General features: G+C 50.2%; 4 protein-coding genes across 4 annotated transcripts; all 4 read right to left on the reverse strand.

The window, feature by feature from the left end:
• Positions 1-224: 224 nt before the first annotated feature.
• Positions 225-2,385, reverse strand: KD926_008320 (MFS transporter; the record flags this gene model as incomplete). The annotated part of the gene is made up of 9 exons (XM_053101032.1): positions 225-239; positions 296-373; positions 422-516; positions 584-892; positions 946-1,095; positions 1,147-1,581; positions 1,640-1,717; positions 1,782-2,258; positions 2,319-2,385. 9 exons carry the CDS (start codon positions 2,383-2,385, stop codon positions 225-227), a joined length of 1,704 nt encoding a protein of 567 aa, XP_052955344.1.
• Positions 2,386-2,779: 394 nt separating this feature from the next.
• On the reverse strand, positions 2,780-4,266 carry KD926_008321 (TauD/TfdA family dioxygenase; the record flags this gene model as incomplete). Its single annotated transcript, XM_053101033.1, has 4 exons — positions 2,780-2,936; positions 3,008-3,313; positions 3,427-3,951; positions 4,019-4,266. 4 exons carry the CDS (start codon positions 4,264-4,266, stop codon positions 2,780-2,782), a joined length of 1,236 nt encoding a protein of 411 aa, XP_052955345.1.
• A 441-nt stretch (positions 4,267-4,707) lies between these two features.
• On the reverse strand, positions 4,708-6,246 carry KD926_008322 (flavin monoamine oxidase family protein; the record flags this gene model as incomplete). Its single annotated transcript, XM_053101034.1, has 3 exons — positions 4,708-5,483; positions 5,560-5,851; positions 5,914-6,246. The coding sequence occupies 3 exons, from the start codon at positions 6,244-6,246 to the stop codon at positions 4,708-4,710; spliced, it is 1,401 nt and encodes a 466-aa protein (XP_052955346.1).
• Positions 6,247-7,518: 1,272 nt separating this feature from the next.
• On the reverse strand, positions 7,519-12,602 carry KD926_008323 (uncharacterized protein; the record flags this gene model as incomplete). Its single annotated transcript, XM_053101035.1, has 5 exons — positions 7,519-9,335; positions 9,399-10,532; positions 10,580-11,336; positions 11,403-12,421; positions 12,530-12,602. The coding sequence occupies 5 exons, from the start codon at positions 12,600-12,602 to the stop codon at positions 7,519-7,521; spliced, it is 4,800 nt and encodes a 1,599-aa protein (XP_052955347.1).
• Between the last annotated feature and the right edge of the window lie 79 nt (positions 12,603-12,681).

Raw genomic sequence — 12,681 nt, forward strand, 5'->3', positions numbered from 1 at the left:
GGATATATATAAGTTACAATTATACAAATAAATTAGAATTATATAGTGAATATTGTGATATATATGGATGTCAGTCAGTATGTACCTTTATTAAGTTATCGATTCGAGAGTCTAATAACTCTATGGGTATATCTACTTTTATGCCATCGCTAAACCAGGCGATATGAAAATGCAAAAGACCATCCTCGCTAATGCAGTAAACCGAAAATCCGAGAACAAGGTAATTAATGCGCAAGTTCCTGAAAGTCACAAGTTAGCAACACCACTCTAGTTATGATGAGACACAGAAACTTACACTCGCAAGCTTGCTCTTGGCCCGAATCCTGGGCCCATAAAACGCCAACACCCATGGTACAAGGGTAAGAAAAGCACCCTAAATCCGTTAGCAAAGTCCATCACTGAATACATAGAAAGAACTTACAATTCCACCAAGCAAGCTCGAAGCACCGGGGTATCCGAGGTTATTAAACATAGCGGCCGTCACGAGTGGGAAGACACCACCGAGGAGATTCCGACCTGCAACATAGAGCTGTTAGCACCAAAACTATGGGACAACCGACGATCGGCGATCTGAAAAACTCACAGCAAGACTGCGCCGCAATCGCTGAACTAGCGAAACGGTGATACGTATCCGCCAGATAATTGAACACAGCCAGGTAGATAGACAGAATGCCCATGGTCGAGCATCCGATGGCAAGCGTCGGGACGATCCACGGGATGGACGAGTACGAGGTCCATCCGAACCAGAAAAGACCAATGGGCATGAGCGTGGACTGGAGGCAGACGAAGTAGAGTCGGCGCTCGGGGGATTTGGGGAGGGTGATGAATCGCGATACGATGTTCTCTTGGTAGATGCTGATCACGGTGGCGATGATAACGCCAACACACATTGCTGGGTTTGTTAGCATACATAGTTAAGAGATGCTAGGAGGGAGGGGTGCATACAGGTGAAGACAGCACCGGACTGCTCTGTGTTGAAGCCATGGTTCTTCTTGAAGACAAGTGGAACAGAGCCGAATTGAAGATAAAGAACAGCCCAGCTGAACGCGGCCCAGAGGGAAAAGAAGAAGACGACGGGTTCAGTGAGAAGCATATCTGTATCATGTTAGATTGAGTTTTCAAAAAGAAACAGGGTCATGGACGTACGGAAAGGTCGGTAGCAAGACACGCTGATCATCTGGGTCAGCGATGTACGATGCTCATCGCTCTTAACCTTCCACCGAATGCGTTTCACTTGACCCTTCTCCCCAGAGGCATCATCTGACATGATAACCCCCACATGGCCGGCTTTCTCCAAGGCATCGTAATACTTATTGAGGGCAGCAGCCTTCCGACTGAGGATAACGCTGCCTCTCGTCTCCTTGAAAAAGAAATAAATCATAATGGTGAACACAGCCGACACAATGGCGTGGGAGTAGTAAATCCACCGCCAAGTACTGTGATAGACGATAATACTCGACAGCAGCGGCGCAAGACCGGTTCCAAACAGGGCCGCCCCTGAAAACAAGGCCATGGGGGTGTTTCTATCCTCGGCGTGGTAAATGTCACTGATGACGCCGCCAACCATGGTCGAGAAGGTTGCTGCGAAAAGCCTAAGTTAGCAGTTGGGCACACCCCGAGAAAGCTTGTTGGGACTTACAAGCGCCCACTCCTTGAAAGATCCGCGCAGCAAGAAATCCGCCGAACGAGTGAGTGCCGCCACAGGCGATGATGCATGCTATGACGTCCCAGTCAGTAAACGTGCGATCGGGGTTTGTTTATCCAGGCAACGGATGTCATACCGACGAAGATAATTCCGCTACCGACGAAAATCGGTCGACGGCCGTTGATTTCCGAAAAGGGAGCCAGGACCATGGGTGCCAAAGCGAATCCGATGCAGAAAATCGTGATTCCCAGATTGTATACCACGCTGCTGATCCCCCATTCCGCTGTCAATTCTGTCGACGCGGGACTGATTTCACCGGCTGAGTAACCTGCCAAAGCCGTGACACCGCATGCGATCCACGTCATCATGGATTTGCGCCATTTCGGCCAGAGGAAGGGCGAGGTGAATTGCTTGAGATCAGGACATTCGGGAGCGGGTGACTGGCCGGTTTCGGGGGGCGCCGTGATCAATGGCGTTGGTAGCGACGTCTCTAATTCGAGGTATAGATGTTCGATCTCTGGAAAGGGGCACTCCTTGGCCGCGTAGATTGATTCTCCCGAGCTGAGCTCGCTGGAGTTTGGACTGTCCTGTTGCAGTACCATGGTGAGCTCGTCTATCGGTCAGTGAACGCACTTGATTGAAGCCTTCGCAGAGAAGAACAACAGTGCGTGACACGGACACCGTGGATTTATAAGAATGGGCGATCCAAGCTTCCGGGTCCAGTCAATGGAGTCTACCATTTTGTCAGAATTGGAGAAAAGAAAATTCTTGGATTTCCGACTAGGAAGAGATCCAGTTTGCAGGCTATTTTTGCAAGCCCACATCGACCGTCTCGGTTCCTCTTCCTGGTTCCACCTCAGTTGCGAAATAAGTGAAGACTACGCCGATGACTGGCCTACTCCGGAGAACAGCTCGGGCCTCCGGGCCGTTGGTGCCATTGGGGGGCTCCAGAATGCGTGCTAAATTTGCTAATTTGCCTTCATTGACCTCCGTGACTCTTTGCCGGCGGCGATGAACATTCAATTTTTCGGGGACGGTGGGGCTTCCCCAAATTGGGGGAGGGCATGACTAACCCCGTCGCCGCCCGACTCAGGCACCCAATTTCTCGGGGAACCCCAAAAATGACATCTTTCTTCAAGATCCCACCGTCTTGCGCAATTTGGGTTCCAGAGGAAACACCTGCTCCTCCTCCTTCACATCCTTATACACGTTGTCCCACCGGTTGCGCAGCGGCTCCGGCGTCTCCCAGGCATTCTCGGGGTCTCTCAACCAAAGTCGCAAAAGATGGCGTCTGTCGCCGTGTCGGTTAGCGCGTGGATCATCAGGGGGCACCGGGACTGAGAGCCACTGAGAGCCACTTACTCCTTACCGGGCCCGTCGCGGAAGCCCTTCCGAGCATGGAAGATGCTCAAATTGTTGATGTACTGCACGTCCCCCTTTTGGAAGTCTAGCGCCGCGCTATGTCGCTCCGCCAGAAAGTGCAGCGCGTCCAGGGCCTCGGCCTGCGCCTCGCTGATCGGCGGAATATCGGTCGAACGCGGCTGGGCCAGGAACCCGGTGAAATAGCGACGGGCGTACTGGATCAGCACGCGCTCCTCTGTCGATCCGGTTGCCGGCTGATGATAGAGCAAAGGTCGGGTGGTATACGGGCGGTTCGGGTTGCCGAAGCTGATCCCATCCGTCAGTCAGTCAGGAGTTCGTTAATTAGCCGCATTATTAGGTGATTACCCAGGAGCTTCCACTGGGGTCTCCTAAAAAGGCTTAAAAAGGGGGGAACTCACCCATCTATCGGCCAATCTTGCGACAAGGTATGGATCAGATCGGGTCTCTCCTTGGCCAGAATGTTGTAAACAAACCAGCTACTGGAGATCTGACTTTCTCCGCCCTCCGCAGCGGGACTCAGACACAATAATGAGATAATGTCGCCCGAGTCGGTATGGAAGACTTGCTTGTCGTTGGTGTTCGACGGAGCTCCTATAGTCCCGGCCTGCGCGACACGCGAAATGTCCTTAATATGGGAGATCACCACCGAGGTGCCGTTGCTGAAGCGCTGATCCTCCTGACGACCCCGGATGTTTCCCACATGCGATGAGACGCCGCTGTAGATGATGATATTGTCTTCGCGCGAGTAGCGATCGAGGTCGAGGCCTCGCAGCACGAAGAATCCGCGTCCGGTGTGGAGTTCTTTGGAGAGGCTGCGTAGCTCGGGCCGGAGGTTGGGTAGGGGGAAGGTGTCTTGGTTGATGTGTCCTAGGCTGAGCTTGAGGGCTGTGAAAATTAGCACTTGGATCACATCTATCCCTCTCCTGCGGGCACCTTGCGATCGTAACTGGGCGGGATAGGTTCAAGTGAGTAGACCGACATTTGAAATACCCCAATGCAGCATGGATCTCCTCCCTCTGCGCATTATTCAGCTTAAAGATCCAATCATCTCGCTTTTCAACGTCCTTGCCCTCCCAAACCAATGGCGAGGACAGCTGCGCAGGGAAGCCGGCTGGAAGAGTCTTGGGCAGGGTCTCCGTTGCCTTGCGCCGTTCACCGCGTGCGAGGTATTTCTCGTAGTCGGGATGATATTGAATATCGGGTTGAGTGGGTTGAGTAATAGTGAGAACCTCGGACATTTTGGAACGATTAAGTAGAGGAATGATAGAAGGGAATTCGGTGACACAGCCAGAGATGGATCGGCGACATGTCTGTCTATATACGCAGCCTGGTTGCTACCCCGCGGCCGTCAATCACCTCATTGAATCCTGGCGTAACGAAGTATTGCGCCATGCATCGTGGTTGGTGAACCACGGCCAGGGTCTCGTATGACATGACGGATCTGATGTCAAATTACACCGCGCGATTCAGTGAAACTGTCGGTTACTCCGGCAGGATTTGTAAAGGGCGGGCAGTCTATCGGCACAGAATTGGCCAAAGTGTCGCGTACACAATTCGCGCTGGAATGATACCGAGCACAACGAGCGAACAGTCTTGACTACGCAGAAATGTTCATTAGAATGGGGTAATTTTCAATCTTGACCCACAAACAACACGAAGACTACAGAGCAGTACCCAATCTAGAGAAAAGACGTCAAATAACGCCGCTCGCTCTCCGGCACCAATAAATCAATGACTTCCCCAGCACCTCGAATGCCAGCACGTACCGCTCCCTCCATATATCCTTTCCAAATAATCGCCGTCTCGGTGCCTGCAAAATGAATACTCCCGAACGGATCGCGCAGCGACTTCCCAGCATCCGAAGTCATCAATCCGGGCGGCATAGTAGGACTCGGTGCACCCCGAATCCATGGTTCCTCCGACCAGTCATGCAAAATCACGTTCAAAGGATCTGGTATCTTCTTAACGTGAGTAGAGAACGCAGCATTAAATTGATTCATCGTCAACTTATGCTTCTCAATTGGAGGGAGTCTGGACCAGTCCTTGCCCGCATCGGCGGTGATCATGCAGGTTATGGAGTATTGATGATCTTCCACGATACAGGTGTCTCGGGAACAGCATATCGGACCATTAAATGAGGTAAATATTCCCGATAATCCAGCCTGCCGCCACCACGGATACTCGTATACGACGATCACCTTCCCATAGAAGCCCAGCGCGGTGGTGTCGCTAAGGTGTTTCTTCTTTTCCGGGAGAGCAGGGATGAATTGGATCCGATGGTACAGAGAAGTGGGAATGGAGATGATAACTCGTTTACAAGAAATTTCATGACCGGTCAGTGTGGTGACGGTGCAAGACCCTTCGCCATGTTGTTCGATCTTGGTGACGGGCGCGGAAAGATGAACGGTGTCGGGTTTCAGGTCGTTGGCGAGGCGGACGGAAAAGTTTTGGTTCCCTATAGATAGTATCACCGGTTAGACAAGTCTCGGGGGCTAAGTAGCGGGTTTCATTCTGGGCAGCATGTAATATACCGTGACGATTCCGCATATATTGACCACCGTCCTTCAGGTCCGACAAAATATTATCCAGCCCGGCCCCACTCTTCGTATAGCTGAACATATACAACGCGCTTATATCTTTCGCTTGCACCCCGAGAAGCGTCTTGGCTATATCATCGGCGATGAGCTCTGCGTCCGAAGAGAACTGCCGAGCGTATGCTGCAAATGACATTTTGTCGTGCTTCATCGCATGCTGACTGAGCTCAGGATGCACCAGGTGGGTTAGGTCCGCTTGTTTGGCAAGGTCTTCATAAAACTCCTCATCCTAACACCTTGAAGTATCAGCCTCGAGCCTTCTAGCATCACATATAGGAACTGATTTCTCACATTCAGATACTCCTTCCCATATTCAACGCTGTGAATCTTGCCCTTAGAATCCTCAAAAAGGTTCAACCCCTTATGACGCTGAATCTCGAGTTCGAACCCGAATTTCTTGGCCAAAGCGTACATGTAGAACTGGTTCGTGTCATTCAGCCAGGCAGCTCCAAGTTCGGCGAGACCACCTTGAGACGAAGCGGAAATTGAGAGAGTCTTCCCGCCCACGCGGTCCATGGCCTCGAGCACCGCGCAAGATAGACCCGCTCGCTGCACTTCGGTGGCGGCTGTCAGGCCGCTGAGGCCTGCTCCCACCACGACAACGTCGGCTTTGTTGGGGACCATGTTATTGCTCGGAATAAATTACAGGGTTATTCCAGACGGATGGGAACTTGCTGTGCTGCGAGGAATCACTTGTGCATTGAATGTACATTTTTCAGGTTCCAGCCGAGGATGAGACATGCGGTAGTTGTGACATAGGTTCCAGCCGAGGATGTGACATGCGGTAGTTGTGACATAGGTTCTTGGAACTCGGAAATGTTGGAGCTTGCTGGTACGGCTTGCAGCGCCGGCTTGCAGCGCTAGCCTGCACGTAGTTAGTCAGTCAGCTGACCCGCACTGGGCCGCTGCATTTCTAGAACCTCTGCAGTTGCAGTATGAGAGATAATCAAGCGTTTCCATCCGATTTTCTAGCCATATCAGAGCCACGCTCATCATCAGATAAAGCGCTCATCCAACAGGGACAACTACTACAGTTTCGGGCCCCAGAAAAGAATGACTTGGAACTTCCACTGAACTGGATGACCACGGAAGAGATCTACTTCAAATTGCATCCAAAATGACGCAGTGAAACTCTCATGAAGAGGATCTCATCGCTCTACGCGCAAGATATAGCGGAGAGGATCACTTCACCAGATGGACCTCTAGTAAAGTCATTCCCTAGTTTCATAAGAGATGGAGTCGCGATTCTGCTGTCTGTATACTCCCAAAAGGTTGCCATTTGAAAAAACAAGCTAACCAAGAACCATACAAGGCCCGGCATGATCGAGAGATTGGAATCTGGCATTATGATGATCGAAAGATAAAATCTTTCACCAGGGCTATCAGTATCGCTTTCTCGGCGATTCTGCCTGCATCGGCAATGGTGGGCCTCTATTTTATCCAGAGTATCACTGTCAGGTTGATTGTTATCTGTCAACGTGAGAAAGTCCTAGATATTGCACTTTGAGCATAACTAGGTGTTATAACATCTTTTTGTGGCTTAATAGGCATCTCTAGTTTTCAACATTATCTTTGTGTATAATCTACTCTTCTCGTTCTCTCTGGGGCTTCTGGTCACAGCAAGGCCGATAGAGATTTTTGCTGCCGCGACAGCCTAAGTATACCAAGTCCTCGGATGCCAGGTCGCCTTGCTAACCACGTGCCTGGGTAGATATGCTGCGGTTCAGGTATCATTGATCACGAATGCTCCTGGAAGCCACACCAGTTGAAAACGTCATGTCCTGCAGACTACACTTACAAGATGAATACAAGTTGGACGAGACTCTATAGCTAGCAAGAACAATCAGTCGTTGAAAAAAATATCACACACAATCTCTTTGAGACGTAGAAGGGCGTTCACTCCGATGACAACGACCTCCAGTGCCTTGACCACCTGGGGTTGCGTAACACTCGACGCCTCCATTCTTTCTTCGTTTCATCATCTACGATATTCAATGACATTATAAGCTCGACCACTGCATGGTGGCCTCGATTTGCAGCCCAGAACAGAGCCGAGCGGCCCCATCCGTCTTCGACAGATGCACTGGCCATGCCTGATAAGAGCAACTCTTGCACTACTGCATCGTGTCCCTTGATTGACGCCCATACAAGAGGAGAGCGACCTCTTTGGTCCCTGCGGTCCACGTCTACCTTGCCTGTCTGTAGCAATTGGTTGACGACGACATGATGCCCGCATCCCGCGGCCCAGGATAACGCAGTGCGGCCTTCTTTGTCGGTCGCCTCCATCCTGACATCCTCTGCAGTCGACAATGCTTTGACAACTGAAGTGCAACCGTTCTCGGCAGCCAGAGACAAGGAAGTGCGACCGTTGAAATCTTTGCTGTTGACGTTGACGTCCTTTCGTGCAATTAGGGCTTTGACTACATGATCGTATCCGTTCTTAGCCGCCCACGATAAAGGCGTGTTTCCCTTTTCGTCTTTGATGCCCGGAGATATTTGAGAAGCTTTCAATAGCTCTTCCATTGCCATCAGATGGCCATTGCCAGCGGCCCACGACAATGGAGTTCGCTCGGTCGCGTCAGTTTCGTTGGGATCGAAGTTGCCGAACTGCATCAGCGCCCGAACTGTGTCCTCATGGCCGTTCCCAGCTGCCCATGATAATGGCGTTCTTCCAACCTTATCTTTTGTTTTGTTGTTGGGTGGTAGATTGAGGAGCAACTCCTTGACTGTGAGTTCGTGCCCTTTACCGGCTGCCCACGATAGCGGCGTTCGGCCGGTATCGTCAACGGAGTCGATATTAGCCTTGCCAGTGTCTGTTAGTAGCTTGATAATGACACTGTGCCCATTGCCTGCAGCCCAAGATAAGGGTGTCCTGCCGTGAAGATCACTCAGGTCCACGTCAATCTTTCCTCGTCCCAAAATTGCCTTCATCATGTTTTCTCTTCCTTCACCCGCCACCCAAGACAATGCGGTCCGGCCATTCTTATCCTGCCTGTTAAAGTCGATGGTTTCGTCAGAAGCCAGAGCTTTCATCACCCCTTCGTGACCTTCCTCCGCAGCAATTAAAAGCGCAGTACGACCGTTGCTTCCCACGATGTTCAGATCGACCGTTCCGGAGATTACAAGAGCCTTTACAACATCCTGATGCCCCAGGGCCGATGCTATGAGTATGGGTCGAGTACCGGAACTGTCCTCTGTATTCGCATCGGCTCCAAGAATCAATAGTAACTCTGTGGCTAGACTTAGACCGCTTGATATAGAGGGGTAAAGGAACCTATTTCGAAGCTGAGTCAAGCTTTTACTGTCTCTGCTCGGTTTGTCCAGTTGGAAACGGGTCCATTTTTCGAGGAATCCAGATATTTTGGAACGACGAATATCGGCAAAGAAGTCTGTTGTGATTCTTTGGACGTGCGAGTCGCTTTCACAGTGCTTGAGATGATGTTTCAGGTGTTGCAGGGCGTATTTAGCCAGCGGCATGTCATTGAGATAACGAGAAAAGAGTTCTAATTCAGTTGACGAGTTTTCATCGATTTGTCGACAATTGTGAAGATAGCTTGCAATACAGTGTCTTAAATATCGCAAGCAGGTGATTGATATCGAAGCGTGAGCTTTCCGCTCGTCAATTTTGAACTTGGTGTTGTTGACAGACGACTCAGGGTGTAAAAAGAATTCACGAACGGTCTGGTGAATGACCTGAACTGTCCCATCGGCGCCTAGATCGTCTTGTTAGTTCACGAAATGTGAGAATGACATTGCTCGAGTTTTGACTGATTTACCTGAGTGTTGTTTGATTTCGACGAACTGGCCTCCACAATGCGTAATTCGCCTTCCTGAGGGTATCCGACCTCTAAACTCCTCATCAGAGACGGCGTAGTCGATACCAGGTTGGTCCGGAATCGCAAGAGCGTGTAAGAGCTCCTTAGTACTCAGAATGCGCTGGGCGAACAGGACGAAATGGAGAATCTTCACCGCGTCACGCAGATCTGTTCGTACCTTTCCCATCTTATCCAGCATTCGTTCGTAGAATACCTCTAACATTGTTGGCAACCCTTGTAAGAATTGCATGATGTCTTCTTTCGCAAGACCTTGTTCATCGTAGGCTAGCAGCTCTTCTCCGACAAGCTTAACCCACAAGAACACACCTTCGGCATTCCTCGTAATGTACTGCGTTAGCTCGTTTGCCGTGTCCGGATGAATATCAAGTCGGCGAACGAACGAGTCTGCAAATATCTCAACGTCGGATGTCGTCTCGTCCTGGATTCGAATGAAACAATGGAATTTGTCTATGCGACGTTCCATCACTGCCACCGGTCGACTCGCGACAAATATTTTCACCACTGAATATTTCATTTCTGTGCTCAACTTAAATAAGAGCTCCAGAGTTTCCCGCCTGTCGTTATCTTGCGATTCGTCTACTGCATCAATGATCAAGTAGAACATGCGAGATTGTGTATGATCTCGCAGTGAGAGTAACACGTTCTTCAGTGAATCATAATCCCATTCAATTGCCTCCGATCCCTGGTTCTGCTCTAATTCGACTTGACGTCGGTATTCCGCTTGAAATTCGTGATAGAAGAAGGTCTCGTCTTGTTGCAAGATATCGTGAAGAACTGTCCGTAGCATGTTATAATGGCTTTTCTGCACTTCACCTTCTCGGTAACTATAGAAGAACTTTGCCACGACCGACGTGTTCACTCTCTTATCGCGATCCCGAAGGCTTTTATAGAAGTACTTCGTCAAGGTACTTTTACCGCTTCCGGGTTTACCTTGAAGGTACAGAAGCCGGGATTTATTCGACTGAGACCAATCAGAGTACCGAGGATGGGACCAAATCCACTCGAAAGAACCAGTTTGTTCTGACGAGATCTTCTCATAGCGCGTATTGTCAAACTGCAAGCTGGCGAGACACTCTGCAACAGAATTTAGCCTAAGTTTCAGTAGCAAATAATGGCCTTACCTTTTCTCTCTTTGTCGAATTCAATTGATACCGAGCTACTGAACGCTCGCTGGACGTCGTTTTGTGAGCGAGATGTGACGAGAACCTTGACGCCAGTGCCTCGCCCGATAAGGCCTTGAACGAAACTTGCCATGTCAATGATGAACCTTTCTCCGCCAGGTCTAGCCTTATCCATATCACCAATTACCAGTAGAAAGTCTTGATCAAAGGCATGGAAAAGGTTAAGCAACGAAGACCAAAGTTCTTCTGAGGCCGATGTTTTCAGAATCTGCTGCACGATTCTTTTCGGGGAGGCTTCAGGGTCAACATGGATTTTGCTTCCTTCCATCAAAAGTTTCTCACGTAAAAAATGAAGAAAGGATTTGACAGTAGACGCCTGATGCTTCGATGAGGTGAATTGAATAAGTTGGCGAAGAATGGTATGCACGAAGATAGAGACCAAAGAGTTGCCCGACCGCGTAGAGGAGAACGAAAAGTAAAAGATTCTTGTCCAGCTGGAAACCCTTTTCACCTCGTCGATTACATATGCTGAAATTTGATCGAGACAACACTCAGGTGGTCCATACAAAAGCAGAATACCTGGTGCGCTTGATCCGTACCATTCCCGGAAATCGATGTTTTTGAAAACCCAAAAGTGTTGAGGGTCATACGGGTCCAGCTCTGGAATGTTGGACCTGTGCTCATCCTGGTCGAGTGATGACAATGAAGAGAGGAAAGTGTCAAAGGGAACTCTTTCGACGGCTGATCGAAGTACTTCCTATTAAACGCAGAACGTGTTAGAGGGGTCCCTCGTAAAAGCATCAGGTAAGAGAAGCCACCATACAGCTTCGTCAATTGTCATCATTTTCGCCAGATCTTTAACCGGAACGATAGACAGAACCTCAGTTGCGCAAGCAGCGGCGGTCGCTGCCGCGTAAGGCTGCCATCTCTTGTTCTTATGTGAATCCGCATAGTCGCAGATGCCTCGAATGACAAGGCATGGGAAGCTATTCATCAACCCTGCCGCTTCCATTTCGAAACAAAGAACGCCACCGATCTGCGAACTTATCTGATCGCGAACGACAGCATCACGCATCACTTGATTCCCCGAGGCGATAGTTCCGTAATGAAGCATGACCCCCTCTTCAACACTGCGAAGAGTACGATGTATTTGTTTATCCTTGCGACATGAGGCGCACGTCTCTCCTCCGACATGACTATAAGTGGACTTGAACAGTTCATCTAATCCCGCGCGGTCGCGAGCAAACAAAGGCATTTCCTGGTACCTGGAGAGATGTTTCGTAATAGCGTCCTTATTTCGAATGTGCCTAGCACGCAACTTAGGCAAAGCGCTCAATAGGATAGGAGGCGGCGTATTCAAGAATCCCGACAATTTAGCTCCGTCAGGAGTTGTCTTCCCAAAGTCATACTGAACGACTCCTCCATGACCGCCGTCAGGCTGACTGATGACCACGTCTCCTAGTCGAATATCCGCTTTGTCGCTGGGTACACCTCCTCCAATGCCCACCATCAGGCCAAAGCGAAGGTGGTTGAACCGCGACTTCATTTGCACGGCAACAGTAGCGGCCTGCGTTGTTCCCATCTGACCACCGGGCAAACAGGCGATAACCACCCTGTGGTCGCCGATTGCCCCCAGGGTGTAGATGTTCGTGTCATTGTCGGTGTCTCGCCCATGTTCCGGTCCAGGATCATCGTAACGCTTATCGAGCATCGCCTCGGCGGCGGCGAGCTCGATAGCAAGCGCACAAATCCATCCGACGGTGTACTTGCTTCGTGGAGGATCTTTGCGACTCATGGGACCAAAGGGAATGTGGCGAACTGGGATGAGGCTAAGTTGAGGGACTACGTCGTCACGTGTGGTCAGATAGTCAAGATTGCCCGGCGAATCCGATTTCTTAAATGATTTCTGTCAATGTTCATCAATAGAATTCCGTCGGGCATCTCACGCACCTGGACCCATTTCGTGAGCCACGTTGAGGGGTATCACAGGCCCATCGTCCTGCAGCGCTATTTCACGATGCATTAGACTGAACTAGCGCCTTGGCCTATTGAATACCTCGATATCCCACACACCTCTGATGTGTGTCCGTATTTGTGTGATT

The sequence above is a fragment of the Aspergillus affinis genome (genome assembly GCF_023601865.1).
Source record: "Aspergillus affinis strain CMG 70 chromosome Unknown NODE_53_length_213089_cov_87_399433, whole genome shotgun sequence".
NCBI lineage: Eukaryota > Fungi > Ascomycota > Eurotiomycetes > Eurotiales > Aspergillaceae > Aspergillus > Aspergillus affinis.